A 17,634-nucleotide genomic window follows, 5' to 3' on the forward strand; every position below is an offset into this window, starting at 1 on the left:
AAATCAATTTTAATCGATTGGTATATAAAAAGGTATAGGCCATCACTTTGAACTCGACGTTATTTGTCAACTAAATAGAATTTCTGTACTTCTACGTACTTTTGGCTATTTTTTGAGAAAATATAAAAATGTGTTTTTTCAGAAATTGTAGCCGCCATCAATTACAATCGACTGGTGTATCAAAATGTATAGGTCATCGCTTCAAATTTAAAGTTATATGACGAATATTTTAAAATTCTGAACTTCTTCGTATTTACTGAATCGTCCTAACACACTCTATTATTTAGTAACTTACATACGATAATGTGTTTCTCCACGTTCGTGCAATCATTTTGATATAATAATATCCATGTGTAATATGTAGAACTATTGAGTAAACAGGTAATTTTCAAACCGTAAAACTAACAAGTCGCAAAGAATTTCAATCAACCGTATGCCACGTACATTGTAAAAATCCTATCTCCTAAAAACTCTAAAAAGTATAGTAATTTTTGAAAATCTACTATTTATTGCATATATTACAAGTCTAGAAGCTCTAAGGATTGCATTGGTGTAAGGAAAATTGAAATTGGTTGACAAACGGTCGTGATACGATTGTTTGAACAGAAAAACTCATTTCGTCTGTACTGACTCTCAATTACTGTTTTTACAATTACTTCAGATACACAAATTTGATTTCCATCATTCTTTGTTCACTGTTTTTATAAAACATTTACCTATCCAATGGTGAAGAAAGAATTAAAATTGGTGAGCAAACAGCTAAGATATGGCAAGTCAAAGAAGCGTTCCCATTTTTTTTCTCACTGACTTTGTTATACTCTTTTTACTGTAACTTACGGTAGACAGCTCTATTCTTCTATTTTTTAATTTGACGTATTCACAAAAGACATATCTTTCTATTGGTGAAGACAGATTTAAAATCGATTATGTAACGGCTGAGATATGACCGGTCAAAGTAAGCGTTCCCATTTTTTTAGACCCCCTTGGTAGTCCGCGTAACTTTTTACCCCCTTGGTATTCCGAGTGTTAAAATGTAAAAAATTCCACTAATTAGGGTGGCTCAAAAATAATTTTACCGTTACGGTGCATACTTGTTATGTTAATTTTGCACTGCATATATTTATGATATTGAAAAGAATAAATTTCCATTTCATTATTGTACTTCAAAATGATTGTTTTTTTCTCTTAATTATTGAATAGCGTCGAATTCTTAAGCTCTTCGGGGTTATTCTTGACATGCTTTTCGAGGGCTTCATGTGCGAGTTCAATAACGAATAAACTAAAATTCGTTTGAAAATATTCCGATTTGTACTTTCCCTATCATTTAAATTGGGCAGTTACTTCGAAAGAAGAAATAAGTCCAGAAACATTTAATGGCATATGTCAACAGGTTTTTTTTATTTCTATTATAGAGGTTTACTTCGAAAGAAGAAATAAGAAGGTTAGAAAAATCTCTTATGAAAAATTTCTACCCCTATGTGCGGGGTCGGGATTCGAACCCAGATGCGCTGCGTACAAGGCAATCGATTTACCTACTACGCTACAACAACAGGATGAAACATTTTCTAAATTTTAAACAAATTGAATGGACACTATCACCATCTAAGTAACTACTCTTTCCAGTCGACTTCCTTCTTTTGTTCACTAGTATAAACGTCATAGATCATTATCTTAATATTATTTGGATGCCTCTTTATCATTACTCTAGCTATAAAATAATTATTAAATTATCAATCAACCACGCGCCTCCATTTGCAGATTTTTAAAATTTCGATTTCTTATCGTAAGTTTTCGCAAAATTGTGTTGGGCTGAAAAATTGATAGCTTTCAAATAAGTAGGTATTGTGCGTAGTTGTTAATGCTTTAGAAGCTCACGACAAACAGCTATCTACCCGAGCAAACGAAAATCCCCGTAATAGGGGGGTTGATCCCATTTAAAACATTATCAAAACACCGCGCAGTGGGGATGAAATTAGACCGAGGCTGTGGGGGACAGTCACGGTCTAATTTCATCCCCACTGCGCGGTGTTTTGACGGTGTTTTAAATGGGATCAACCCATGAAAACACCATCACCATGGTCCCGTAGATCCCATATAAAAATAATATTTTGGCGCATTTATGCGTTTTTGAGACCATTTTATGGTAGTTAAACTTGGTACGGACCATCTTAATGGTCCTTTCAAGGGGTTGTATGGTGTCTGAAATCATGAAAATTCGCTCAGGTAAACAATAAATAAACCAGCTAGTGATTCATTCGTGGTCATTTTATGATGTAATTTAATGAAACAAAAAAAATTGCCCCAATATCCTATGTCATAGGAATAACGGTTTTTTTTTGAAAGCAACAAAAATAATCCGAGCCCCAGACAGGTAGGATCCTTCGTTATCGGTAGGATCGTAGGACTTGCCCTGCAATTACCAAGGCTTACTTCGTTAATCCGCTAGTTCAGTGTGAAATTTTCTATCGTCGGATGTTTCGGTTAACATTGTAGTGGCATTCTCCAGGGTCATCGAATACGAAACTTTTATCTCTATTCAGATCAATATCAATCTGGGGTATTTTTTTCAAGGTCGAGAATTGTGTCAAAATTTGCTTAAGCAGGAATATTTGCACAAAATTTCGGTATTCGGCTGATGACGACTCGGCTCATGACAGGCAGGAAGTTTTTTCACTTTTTCGCGGTGGTTTCGACTTTTTTTTTTGAAAATTAGGTTTTTCGTTACTAATGCCAGTACCTTAAAATTAATTTCAAATAAAATTGTAGAATATTTTTCCGATTAAATAGTGCAAAAGATGAATAGTTTCGTTCAGTACAATAGAAGCTAGTAACGTTCGAAGTCCATCAAAAATTGGAATTAAATCGTCAGAAGTATTCAATTTCAACCCATTCAAATTCTCATCCCTAGAACGTTGATTCGTTGAATATGCGACGCGACTGCGGAGGAAAATTTTCCAAAATTGCAAGTTTCGGTTAACATAGTAGTGGCTTTCCCCAGGATCATCCAATTCGAATTTTTTTTTGTTTATTCAGACATGTTCTATGACAATCATTTTAAGAGCGAAAATTCGCTGAAATTTTAATATTTTCGTTTCCGGACACAAATTCGGCAACAGTTTTGCCGACATATTTGATTGCGAATAGTGCTCAATGAACCGAAGATTACATTCATTTGCTGGAGTCAACATGTATTTCTATAGTAAAGAGTACAGCTATACTATCGAATCCTAATTTTTGTTTTAAAATACTTTTTACCATGGAGCTAAAAGTATAATTACTTACTAGGGTGCCAGCTATTTTTGTGGTGTTGGGATTTTGTCCATCGCCAGTCAAAACATGATTCAAGGCATCAACAAAAAAATTGGGCAAAATTTTAAGCGAAATCATGCCCCAAAGCGAGTGACATTTTTTATGGAAATTACATGTATTTTTTCATGTTTTTTCGAAAATCGTAAAAAGTATAAACTTGGTAGAAATTGAGCAGATGATGGATTTCAAAAGAAAAGTTTTTTGAAAAATATTGCATTAAAAATACTCAAATTTCCGGATTTTTAAAAACAAAAGCTTTTTTTCTTTCATTCATAAAAATATTGATTTGTAACATTTTCTAGTGAACTCGGACTCAAAATGTGTCCAAGTTTCGAAATTTTTCGATAACTTTGAAAAAAGTTACGAATTTTCATATAAAGCGTTCGAAAAAATAATGTAACTCTTATATAAACGGTTCAATTTCGCTCAAATTTCGTCCAATTTTTATTTGATACCTCGATTCATTTTTGACCGGTCATGGACAAAATTACAACATTGCAAAAATAACTGCCACCCTACTACTTAGACACTTCCATAAACTTCTCATCAGTATCTGGCAGACCGACTTGGCAACCAATTTCCATTAACTTTGTGGTACTTTACAAAACTTATTTAGTGTAGTAACAGGTCTACAAATTTCGCATAAAATTTTTGAGTTTTTTTTTCGTCTGAATATTCCCAAATTTGCTGAGCTTTCTAGAAGAATACCCACGGATTTCAAAGAACTACTTCGAGTTCGTAACGTATCAATTTTTGTAACATTCGTAGTATCTCCTTTGAAGATCGAAAAATTTCGTTAATATCGTAGATATCGCCATTAATTGTAGGACTTCCTAGAATATTTTTGAAGCTTATATAACTTCCTATAGATTCTTGAGATTCTTTTAGATTTTCTGCAAGTTCTGGAAACATTTCTGAAAATCTCAGAACTACCATGAGTTGGATAGAATATGCCAGCACCTCGTTTGAAGCCCCCCTTGAATTTCATAGAGGTATGCTGAGTTTGATTAAAAATATATTTGATTTTTTAGACTTTCCTAAATGTGGTAGAAGTGATTCGAAGTCCGCAGAAATTATTTGACGTTCTAGGAATCTAAGGATATTACAACATAAAATTAAATGGCTTCGTCTGATAGTTACGCAAACATGTGTCGATTATTTGTCATCTTCGACAACGTTTCGACCACCTGGTTTGGGTATTTTTCGGGAGCAATCATAGCGTTTATTTGGTAAATCGATTGCCTTGTACGCGGCTCACCTGGGTTTAATTCCCAACTCTGCTCATAAGATAAAAGATTTTTCTAACCCTAAAAGAGTGGAATGGCTTCAAGGTTAAAACTTCTATAATCAGGAAAAAAATTCACGTGAACATAAGAATATCCAAACCAAATGTCGAAATGTTGGCGAAGAGGACGAGTAATCGCTTTGGCTGCACTACCAAGACTTATCCTAAGTCATAAGGATGTCTTTCAAAATATCGATTGACTTTACGGTTATCTTGACGTTTCTACCCATGCAAATGTAGACCTTTTTCAGGGCTCTCATCGAAGTAGTTTTAAGTTAAGAAGGGGTAAACTAAAATTTTAACAGGACTGAAAATCGAATGCAAGTACCGTTCGGAATGGAACCTGACCAAGAATCTTAGACCAGTGAAATGGGGACAAAATTATCCTTTTATGCTACTCTTGCTTGACAAAGCGACCTTTCCAGCTTCAAATTAAATAATAACTGCGTTCAATCTCACCCAACATCACACAAAGAGCCATCGAATACCACCGACCGCTCGCCCGTAAGCCCACTCCCCAAAATAGCCCTTGACAACTTTACGAGCACTCCGAAACAAAGGATCGCCCCAAAGACCCACATTTCGCACTCAGCTCGCCAGTCTGCCGACTAACAACCCCATAAAACCAGAGGAACTTATTCCCATCGAAATCTCGAAACACTATCTGTATTGGACAAAATTGGCTACAGGAAGAAGAACGCGCGGAAACATACGGGGGCGCATCCGGGAGTGGCTAGAGAGAGAGAGAGAGAAAGGGAAATCAACGAACTGACCTTGAAACCGGAGATGGCCCCCTGTTGCTGCCGGCACTACTACTAGACACTAGATACTGTCCGAGAGTGCCTAGGCGGCAACAGGCCGCCGGGAAGAAGATTGGAAGATAAAATTTTATCACTTCGTCCGACCCCCGTCGTCATCGTCGTCCTCTTCCTCGTCATCGACAGTCAAATCCTTTCGGCAGGCCCATTTTGGTGGATGCGGGAAAAAATAGGAAACTTACCGTATAAACAGAGAAAAGACTTTTCGCTTTGCATCCCTATCGGGAAACGGATATGTGTTCGGTTGGTGCGGGGTGACGTTGAAAGTGGTAAAAACTCGGTTCTTTGTCCTTCGGAATTGGGGGAGGTTGTTATGAATCAAATAAGACGGACGGACGAATGAATGGACCTAGGAAGGGCAGTAGGAAAGTGGCTCAACTTTTCCTACTTTCGATGCCTAGGCTCGATAGCAGTTTGTTTGGCGAATTAGTATTCAATCGATGGCACCGCCTGCTACGAACAAAGAACTGCAAAAAACCACACGGATTCTGATTGTTTGGCAGCTGTCAACACGACCGGTAGTTGACAGAACGCTGATGTTCCAACAAAACTCCGACTGCCAGTGGTTTTTTGAAATGTTCAAGTTGGAATTCGTGACAAAATGATTTTTTTTCCACTTTCATTTCCCGTCTTTCCCCTCCCTCTCATCAACCAAATCATTTCTGATCTCTCCGCACACGGTAAAAATCTAATCTGCCGAATGCACACAAATTCCATCCCTCACCACCAGCGAACCCTTCGAACCCGGAGCCGGTGGATGGATGGAAAAGTGGCACAACACACCGTGCTTCGGGCGGTTGAATGATACCCGAAATCTCAAGTTCAAGGGTAGCAAAACTCCGAGACGGGACAAAAATTGGTTTGCACCCCCAAGCCACCATCGTGCCGTGCCGAGGAGAGTGCCGAGTTGCCACCGTGGAGAGTGGATAAGTGAGTGTCACTTTCGTCGTCGTCGTCGTTGTTAACGCGCCGAGTGTCGAGAGTCGAGTGGAATTGAGTGAATGAGTGATTAAAATTACTTAGATTGGTGCCCTATCGGAATAATTGTCACGGGAAAAAGCGGTCGCGCTCAGTATGAGGAATAGGGTGGCGGTACTGGAAGGGGTGGTGACCTTCGGTAGTCAAATTTTTCCGTGCTTCTTTTAGGATGGGAAAAATTTCCCAAACAGGCTAAGTATGTTAGGAAAAATACAAGCCTGCCACCACGCGGCCGATTTCCAGAGGAAAGCGAGCGGATGCGTGAGATGAAATTATGGAAAATGATTGAATTGAATTATGATATCTAATTTCGCTGGCTCGTGTGATCCAGGCTGCGGATGAGGAAAGTAATTTCCTCTGGTTTGTTGATTTTTCAAGGACAAATTATGATATTTTTATCGGCGGAATGCGTCATTCGTAGTACGTTTGGTGGGAAAAAAATGCTGGCCCGGAACTCGTGTAAGGTTGGAAGAAATTGGAGCGTTCCGGAGTTACTGATTTGGGTAGTAAGAGTTATTTTTCATGTTATTTAGATTGCTAAATTGAATCGGTATGAAGAGTACAATACCAATGACTTTAGAAAATCAAGGACTTTCGTTTCAACTTCCTCTCATCAGTATCTGGCAGACCGACTTGGCAACACATTTCCTACAATGGAATCAAAACTGCACTGCACTGAAAATGGCAATTCTTGTAAATGTTCTACGAATAAAATAAACAACTTTAAATTTTAGAATAACATGTAAATTGTTGTACGTACTTATTTCCATTAATATTCATTCAAAACAGAGGAAAACATTATGTCACACAACTGACTGGTCCCGCATGATGTCTCGTGACGCAAGTACAGAAGCTCTGGTTTGTAGCAAAAAAGTTTCGTTGACACATGGACAAACTGGACTTAATTTGTTAACGATTTTGGTACCAGCTTCTATGCTGATGGTACCGGCTGTTGACTTGGAGGTACTGGACGTAGCCTTTGCTGTTGTCACAAATTCGGAAAGCCGTTTGTGTGTCAGGAGTGATATCATTTTGTGCGTGTAGCCCGTTGATAAATTTTTCGTAATGGTTCTTCTGCATACTTTTCTACGTGCAGCCGACGACAGAATTGTCACACATTAATTGGTTCCTTTCTATGTATTAAGCGTACTCTGTGCACTGGTAGCCCATTGCACTTCGTATTGTAGGTTCAAGTAGGATGACATTCTCACGACAAAAACATACATGGGAAATAATTTTTTATGTATCTTCCGTAACGGATTCCACTTCGCCACTACGACGACATGAATTTGCAAGATCGTGTAACCGTTCTTCAATTCGATCATCTTCCATACACACGGGCATCATCAGTCTAACATTGTCATACTCAAACACCTGTTCCAGGTTGTTATGCAGAATGAATCTCCTTGCCAAGGGCCAATTTGTTGAAAGTTAGCAGCACTGTCTGGTTGACATGATGGAACTGGATGTAGGCGTTTCTGTAAACCAAAGCTCGGGCAGATGTACAGATTGAATATTATAACTGCTGACCTCGGTAGTTGTAAATAGACTGAACTAGGGAATGTATGTTTGGTTTCGTTTAGTGTTGTTCTCAACTTCTTGATTTTGCGCAGTACAGTGTGCATCACATGATAAAACTGGATAGTATCGTCTTCCAACTTTGGAAAGTCACATTTCTTTCAATATACATTCCACTTCGCTAGCAGTCAAATTTTTGGTAATAATCTATGCTATGCTATAAGTTATTACCACTTTGGTACGCTTAAATTGAGTAAAACTTTTCAAATGCTTTTAAATATTGGTGATATACAAACAAGTCTGCTGGCATTATCTTCTCCAAAAAAAAGTTTCACATTTGGAATTGAGAAAAGATATGACTTCGAGCAGAAATCGACTCTGCGTTCTCCCAGCAGTGTTAACTGCTCCCCCTCTCTCTAAGTAAATTCTGGACAATTTCCTGATCAACGCCACAACAGCTTGGTGAGACCCATTCGACCCCCCCCCCCCCTCCACCTCATCTTCCCACAATGTCTTCTACAGGCGATCGTCAGCGCCCTTTCCTACGAATTTGGTGTTCAAGACGGTGCCAGTTACTGATGAGATGAGTTCGATGGGTAAAATCAACCATTATTCAATTAAGTTTTGCTTCTAGCATTTCCTAAACCTAAATATACCCTCCAAAATTAAAAAAAAAAGATCTCTAAGCGTACATAGGCTTAAAAATTCTTACAAAAATATTGGAAAATTTTTATAAAATCGAAACATTTTAATACATTCTAAAGGCATCTGAAAATCTATAAAAGTATTAGATAATTCTTAAATTCTCACTGAAAACAAAGACAAAATCATGAATAAGCAGAACTGAACTTTTTAGAAAATTTACTTCGATGTTACAAAAAAATCTCAGTAATTGTTCATTCTCTTTGAAAAAAAATTACAAGGCGGTAATTGCGTGGAAAGCATAACTGCGTTTCACTCCCACAGTGGATCTACGTTAAATTCCAGCCGAAGTAGTTAAGATTTTCTGAGTTGAAAAGAGCACGTCTTCCTTCGGAAGGTAAGTAACGCCATTGGTCTCGAATCATGATGGGCATAGGAGTTCAAATGGTGAAGTAACCTCTCTGTCGTCTGTGATTAACACTCAGTGCGAATGGTTAAATGAGATTATGACAAGAGAAAAATTTAATGACAAACAACTATCTAAACAATAGTTTTAAAAAAACTGGTGACTTATTTTTTGGTGATTTCACTATGTAATTTCATCAAATGAATTTTGCTGAAGTAATGTATGCCATAATATTAACTATTTCTTTGAAAAACTAAAATAATTGGACGATATTTCTATACTAAAATTATACATGAAAGCTGGAGCTACGCCCTTCAGAAAACTGTTAAAAATTCGTTTTACGTTTAAACAACCTCAAATCTCACGAAAATATCTCTGATAGCTCTGCTAATACGAGAAAAATACCTGCGAGAATATCGCGTAACTTTCACATTTGGACTTAATCCGGGCTCGTCTGACTCAAAATTCAACATCAGAATCCAGGTTCGCGCGAACATTCAACAATCCACGCAGTTGGCAACACGGCGGTTATGCAATCGAATTAAGACACGCAACATACAAACGTCCCTACGATAAAACACGTTGATATAAAAACTGGTGCAAGAACTGGTAGTCATACCTCGATTTTGTACGTGTATCCGAGGATTTTAATCATAACATCGTCCGAATCAGTGACGCGGCTCGGATGCGCATAGTAAAACTTTTTGTCACTATACGATTAAACGAACTCAGTACTTAATTCCTCGTATGATGAAACTGGATAAAAGTTTGAGTTTCACTCATTTTGAGACATACCATTTCCACAGCAGTAATTGGACAATTACAAACAATTTTAATAAAGACCTGAATGTATGACATTGTAGGTATCAATTTAAATATGCTCTATTTTACCGACAAAACAAAATTAATTTTTTTAGCTTCAATACATGATCGGCTAATCAAATCTAAATAAAAGATTGTTTTTTGGTCATGGATTTCTGGCAAAAATATTCATTTTGTGTCAAATGACCGACGTTTCGAAAGAGTATTCCTTCATCTTCAGGACAAAAACGTCTATAAATATTTTCTTTGTCAGTCGTTCTTGCCCTGAAGATGTAGATCTACTCCTTCGAAATGTCCGTCATTTGACGTAAAATTAATTTTTTTTCCGAAAGCCGTGACAAAAAACCCATCTTTCGTTAATCGTTACAATTTAAAACAATATTTATCTGCTGATAAATCCACCTATTGGTGGATTTATTAGGGGATAAATATTAAACTACTGTCCCATTAGTGTAGTTAACCCCTGCATACCCATGTTGTTCATAAGCAAAAACGTTGTTACACAGCTATAACTTTTGACACAAAACTAAGTACGCCTTTTAATTGGTAAGGTAACCTTTCATTTGAGTACTAGAATTGAAGTTAACACCATCAGTCTGATTGAAATCCGCTGGAGAAGTGCTGCCACGAGCTTCAGTTTCAGTTAGCCCTGAAATACCAAATTTTTAAATATGGTTGCATTCTTCCAATATTCAGGAAAAAACTAATAAAACTTATCCCTTCAGACTAAATTTGACTACCGTTTCTATGCAAATAACACTATTGTAACTGTCCTAAGCTTCGGAAGCTAAAAGAATTAGCAGCTTCTAGCACTGTAAGAGAAGTGTAGTTCTTTGATCAAAATCGGTTTTTCGTTCTGGAATATTAATTTCCAAAAGTAAAAATTGGATTAAACTAATTTGCACATCGTCTCGTCAGTAACTAGTACCAACTGGGTGACTACTTAGAAGATGTCTTCAAATTCTTGCTTCCCGAGCCATCACTCAGGACAAGCCAGTTGCTTTAGATGTTCACATGTGTGTCGTGTGAACTGGGTAAATCTTTTTTGCGTTTAACTAGTGCCAATCTGAGTACTAGTATAGATGGTCTAACTAGACACCAAGTTGGTGCTAGTTACTGACGAGATATGAATTTGAAACACAACACATCGGAACTTAATTTAGGTTTTTCGTGTTTGACCCTTAACAGTGTTAAGGAAAAATAGTTTCGAGATCACCTCTATGCACTAGAAAAAAGTTGGACATTAAAGGTTTGATATTTGGAGGACGGAAAACTCATACTGTTCAAAATGGTTGAATGAATTGCGAGAAAGAAACATCAACTCAGTTTCATGCAGTTACTTGACGTCCGACTCTCTTAAACAATCCCCAAAAGTGGCAAACTTCTCTACATTTTTCAGGAGTTTGCAGAGTTTCGTATGAGTTCGCTCAGTTCAGCAAGATTTTCGCAAATCTCTAGAAGCTTAATATAACTTCGTAGCATCTCTCAGATGTTTGAAGCACTATCTAGATCAGCGGTTCTCACCCTTCTTCGACCCGGGAACCCCTTTGTAAGCACCTAGGGTTGTAGCGGACCCCCACAGCTTGCCATATATTTTGTGTACTATTCAAATATTATTTTCAGTCTGTTACAAAAAAGTAAATTATCTTCTTCGCGGACTCCCTGATAACTACTTCACGGCCCCCTAGGCGATCCCAGGTTGAAAATCGCTGATCCATATATTTCCATATCCATATATTAAATTTGTTAGATATGACGACCTTAAAACTTTCAGTTCTCTGCATATTGTTAGTCTTAACAAGGTGGGAAGGACTTCGAAATTGAAAGGACTTAGCAGGAACTCTTACTTGATACACTGTTCCGGACAAAATGTTCAAATTCGGCTACCTTTTATTTGATGTCTCTTGCAGATCACATATAGGTTAATCAATCACAACAGATTTTATAGTTTCCATATTTTTTGCTCTTTGGCAATATTATCACCAGGAACTTAATGCTGCAGCTAGTAGCAACATTTTAGTCGCCTCATATGATTATCGCTTGAGCTTCCTGGCCTGATTAGCAATGAAGCTATAGAATGGCATCGAAAGGTAATCATTGAGAAAGGGTAAAATGTTGCGGTCTTAAGTTGCTTGTGATGACCTAAAGCCTAAAGAGTGACAATTTATTGTTGGTGTTATGTCTTATTAAAATACGGAAAATCTCCTATTCAACAAAACTATGACAGGTTTGCACGGTTAGCAGTTGGCAATTAGTCGATGGATTTTATTTTTCATGGACTAACCGATTCAGAAACTCTCAAGAACTGCTTCATCTTAAATTCCAGTATGGTCGTGTCTTACACGAAACCTTTTCATTGCTGGAATTGTATAAACTAAAAAAGAGTGAAATGAATAGAAATAGAGAGACAAAAGAATCAATCGACATCAATAAATTCTAGAGCGCCAACACTTCACTTCTCTTATTACGAACGTGTTCCCAGCCTTTTCAGGTGGATTTAAGGAGTTTGTTCCCTTTCCTTTGAGCCTTTCCTTTTTTCTTACTGCCATTCTGGTTCGAAAACGGATTTTAATGTTAATTTAATTGTATTTCCTACTAGGAATTCTCGCAACGCACTAAAATTTATTAAATGCAACAGATGTTCTCGTTTTTATCGTGATTGGGGTATTTAGGCGGTCAAATCTACAAATCGCTTGCCAGATCAAATTTTTTTTCTACATTTTTCGACATTTTTTTTTTCTTCCGAACATACTCCGAAATGCCAAACTCGGACTTTACCACTAAAATTTTGCTGTCGAGGGAGTAAATGTTGAACGATTTTGATGGAAGCTCAGCCGTTCGTCAAGTTTCAAATCGATTTGGAGAAAGATTTATGCGTCTAGACTTTCCGGACACAAGGTTTATGTGAAGACATTTCGATTTGATGTCTAGTGCACCTAATTTCGGTTTAATATTTTGTTTCCACGCGAAATTCGAGTTCTTATTCTACCCTATTTTAAGAAACAAGTGCAAAAAAAAAACAAGAAACCCATTCTTAGCCTTGTACACTGTAAAATCCTCAAAAATTTAGTCGGCAGACTGATGTCATTCCGTCTAGCTATACGAAAAACGTTTCTATAGTTCTATGCTGTATTCCTTCTTAGTGGAGAAAAATTTAAAAAAAAAAAAACTATGTTCCGCTATCCAAAATGGAGAATGGCTCCAAAACACAAACAGTGTTTTCATTTTTTTTGGAGCTGGCGTCAATTCGGTGCTAGCTTATTCCTGTTACAAAGTTAGTGTCGGATTCTGATGAGACGATGTCGAAACGCAAAATCCATAACTAATTTAGTTGCTACGTCACAAATTGTGCACATTTGGGGACTCCACCAGGTTTTTATTCCACCCAAAGTGATCTTTTACTATTTTAAACTGTATTTTCAGATGCCCAATTAGAATTGGTTTGACAGAACGACAGAAAATATTTGTAAATAATTTCAGACTATTTCCTTTAAATCGGACTTAATTCTCGACAACTTGAAAAATCTTAAAAATAGCCAAAACAGGATAAGAAAGTTCTAGAGTTGATAGGAGGTTCAAAATTTTCTGAAGGTTACTGAAACTCTCAATATTTTTTTTGCTGTCAACTTTTCTAAAAGGTCATTCGAAAAGTCCTTTCGAAAGATTTTCTTTAAGCTTCCACTAGCATTCAGTAATTCTAGCAATCCAGCTAAACATTGTACACACTCCAGGAGGATTACCAATCAACCACTCATTGAACATTAAAACTAATTCTGAAACAGTCAAAAGTTTATAGAACTATCTGGAAGCTTAAAGCAATCTTCTAGAAAGTTCTTCGTAAGCACTATAATAGCACCCCAAAGCCATACAAAAAAAATCTTTAAAAAAATTACAAAAACGGCTCTCTAAGTCAACTTTAAACCAATTTTGAGCAAAATTTGATTTCACTACAGTTACCATAGATGTTTGTCAAAAAATTAAAAAAAAAATAAAATCTGCGTAAAACCTAATTTTTCGCCACTAAGAAGAAAATTATTTAAAACCACATTAGCGTATTAAGGGCACAAAACCTATAACTAAATTATTTGTGGAATAACCTCAGGAATACAGTTAGTGTTTCCGTTTTATGAAGTTAACGTCAATCCGGCGCTAGTTCAGTTCTGTCACTAAGTTCTTGTCGGATTCTGATGAGACGAAGTCGAAACCTTATTTCCATAACCAATCACAAATTGCTCGTTTTAGAAGTTTTAACTTATATCACTTCGCAATTTTATTTTTTTCTAAAATGTTGAACTTCTGGTACGTTTATCAAAGGTATTGTAATATTTTTTTGCCAACTAGAGAAACTTTTCCATTACGACCATCATAAATCAGGTTATCTGTAGCGCATTTGTGTCCAAGTTATTTTTTAGTCTATGGAAATAGGCTCTTTTTTCTACGAACTATTTCCTTCGACGAAACCGACCAAAAAATCTATTCACGATTTCTAAGTCCAGGGATTTTCGTTTCGACTTCGTCTCATCAGAATCTGTCACTGACTTTGACATTCACCACGACAATTGCACTAACTGGATGTGCTTTCTGTTAGTGAGTTTCTAACACTCGCAATCTTTTAAATATTCAACGTCACACAAATAATCCAACTCTAACAAACTAATCAACTTTTTTTCTGCACCAGCGAACCCTTCCCGGTTCCAATTCCAATAAGAATTCTTATAACCAAAAAAAAACGACAAACACCACTCACCTAACTCTCTCGGAATAAATCTCCACCTTGGTCTTCGGGGTCAGCGGCATCTTGGCCAGGGCGGCCACCGATCCGCCGATACCGAGCCCGCCGCCGCTATGGACCGGCGAAATGCTCTGACAGTCGCTACCGGCGCTGCCCCCGCCCGAAGTCGTGGACGCCACCGAACTGGCCGGCGGGGTACTGGACCCATTGCTGGACGAGGACAAACTGTTGGTCCGGTTTCGTTCCGTCGAATGTTGCTGCTGCTGCTGCTGATGTTGATGGTGCAGTTGCTGTTGCTGCTGCTGTTGTTGTATTGTGCTGCTGGTCGTCGTGTTAAGCATCAATGAGGTAGTAAAGTGATCGACCAGTTTCAGCGGATTCAGCAGCGACTGCTGATGGTGACTACCCGGTGTCGTTCCGTGGGAGTTCGGGCTGTTGGAGGAACTGCTCGACTGGCTGCTCGGGCTGGTCGAGATTGCCAGTGTGGGCTTCTGGTTTTGGCGGTTCTTTTTCTTCTTTTTCTTGTTGGAATCGTCGTCCAGCCGGGTCGCGAACAGAGAAGTCGGTGGGTTCCAGTCCAGATCCTTACGGATGTGACCGCGACCGCACTTGCAGGTGCACGCCTTGAACACCAGATCGTAACCTTTCTTGGTCCAGAGATTCTGCTGTCGCTGCTTGTCCGACCAGGACCGAGCCCGGCCAATGGATTTCAAATAGTTCAAAACACCTTCTTCCCAGTGCTCGAAACACTCCCGATGCATGTACTGACCGATCGTGCAATTGTCATTGTTGCAGATAACCCGGACGCAATCACGCAGATCTTCCAGATTGATGGAACCAAACTCGACCGGTGAGCACTTGAGACAGTCTCCACTGGGGACACAGCAACGGGTCATATGGGCACCCTCGCTACCGGATCCATCGGCCGATTGCGAGCTTTCGAAACCGTGATCCGAATCCCCTAGAGCCCCAAACAGGTCCAGGGTGGTCGTCCCGGGACCTACGGTTCCTCTTCGAGGCGCCATCAGGAGCAACGAATGGTAGGGGTGTAACGCTAAGGTATCTATTTTCGTAGCTTTTAGGAGGTCCCCCGGAAACTCGGGCGGAACACTCGCGGAAGGATAGTTAATTATCAAAGAAAATCTTCGAAAAAGAAATTAAGTTCGACTAGTCGCGTTTTTTTTTCAGTTGCTCATCCGGAACACTGGACGCCACTGTGTTCTAATCACTCTAAACGTCTCCAGTTTGTTCGCTGGTTTCTATTGTCCGTCACTTGCACATGAGCTCCCTACTCTTCATCCTGCACTTCACACTTTGCCAAGCATCTATTTCGGAACGGAAAACATACGGATCAAAATCTTCCCATTCGTAGTTCAAGTACACTTGCCCTAGTTTTGTTTATTTCGTCGGATCCGTCCACTCAAAACAGCAAAAAATTCTCCTCTCACTCTCAGTCACTTTGGGCCAATATCGCGTTGTACGTCGTAAGGGAACAAAAATCACCCATTTGGAGATCCCTGAGAGCTTACACAGATGATAAAGAAGGAAAAAAAAAAAACGACGACGACGACGAACACACTCAACGGTGAAGGAAAAACGGTAGGAAAACGCGAAAAATCGTTATCACTGAGGTGTCGGACTTTGGCATTTGTTTTTCCTGCACTTCAAACACTGTTGCCCTGCTCTGCAACTTCCCTCTTCCTTGGTCCGGTGTGATTGATTTGCGAGGAACGGCTCCGGAAAACCAGATCTATTTTTAAGTTTCTGTTCCTATACACCACAGCTGTGTAGTAGTTTCTCAAGTTTATATTTTTTCGCTCTGCCTGATTTTGTCTGGTCAAAATCGGAAGAAAATTCTAACTTTACGTAAACAACAACGGAGCGGATCAAAAACGAAAACGGTAATCGACTAAAAACACGATACTAATAAACTGTCGAGGCGAAAAGGCCTTTTTTTCCTTTCAACTGACGGCCTTCACGCGAGGCCTGTTTTCACTTTCTGTTCAACCACATGAAAAATCGAACGACGGTCCAAGTTAAAGACTCTTCCTTGCCTTGTTCTCGCGCGCGCTCTTGCCTGCAACACACTTCCTTCCTGCACAGCGCTACAAAACACACTGCCAAAAGCGAAACTGCGACCGAGCCTGTCGACTTGGCGGCCGCTGCTGTTCCCTGTTCTCGACGACAACGACGTCGACGACGACGACGTGGGGGAGAGCGCGCGGGTTTTCCAGGAGCGAACACGCGGAATAGGAAGAACGTATGACGACGGACGGCACTTCGTCTTCTTCTCCTTCTCAGCCTGATGCCTTCTCCGTTACACCGCACCAGCTCATAAGCACACAAACACTCTCACTAGGCAACACTCGCCTTCGTGTCTCTTCTTCTTCTGCTGCTGCTGCAGCTTCTGCTTAGCGTCCCTTACACAACACTACCACACCCCATTCAGGTTTCCCGCCGCGTCGTGCACTCTCATTCGGTCTCTCTGTCACTGCCAAACAACAACGCCACTGACTCGACTCTGACTGAATGTTGCTGCTGCTGCCGGTTCGTACCGACCGGCGAATAATATTCTATAGCGCGTCGTATAGGATTATGTTCTTGCTCGGTAAAAAGCGAAAACGCAACTAAAATACTACGATCGATGCGGCTTTCTGTATATAGCTATAGTAGTAGGCCCTTGCAACGAGTGGCGTCGCGACGGCATACAGCAGCATAAAGCACATGCGATGGCCCGAGTTCTCTCGTCGCTCGCTCTCGGCGGGCGGCGAGTCACTCACACTGGTGCGGCGTGGCAATGTACGCACGCTGCCCGGTGTAAAACGTCAATGTATACATAGGCCGGTGCGCGGTAGGTGAACTCTCTCTCTCTGCCACACTTGGAATTCGATGCACCGCATCCCGCATCGGACTGCTCGATGAGAGAGCGAGTTTCTCACTCATCGATTCTCACTGCAATCCAGTTCGGTATATATGTATGTTCCTGTAGTGCGATGCCGGTATGTGCTCTTTGGGCCATTCTCTCACGGTTCTGCTTCATATTTCCGCTGCAAAGGAAGAAAGAAGCTTCCTTTATCGGCTTTTGCCTGACTGGCTATGTGCTCCGTCCGTGTTCTATTGCACT

At 39.4% G+C, this 17,634-nt stretch overlaps 1 protein-coding gene across 1 annotated transcript in view; it reads right to left on the reverse strand.

Moving 5' to 3' along the window:
* LOC131677178 (headcase protein) overlaps nucleotides 1–17,120 on the reverse strand; it is a 259,685-nt gene extending 242,565 nt beyond the window's left edge. Inside the window, exon 1 of the mRNA XM_058956873.1 lies at nucleotides 14,526–17,120. Coding sequence (XP_058812856.1) covers nucleotides 14,526–15,535 — 1,010 coding nt within the window. The 5' untranslated portion in view covers nucleotides 15,536–17,120. The remainder of the gene's footprint in view (nucleotides 1–14,525) is intronic.
* Nucleotides 17,121–17,634: the final 514 nt, after the last annotated feature.

Source organism: Topomyia yanbarensis, chromosome 1 (genome assembly GCF_030247195.1).
Source record: "Topomyia yanbarensis strain Yona2022 chromosome 1, ASM3024719v1, whole genome shotgun sequence".
NCBI classification, from domain to species: domain Eukaryota; kingdom Metazoa; phylum Arthropoda; class Insecta; order Diptera; family Culicidae; genus Topomyia; species Topomyia yanbarensis.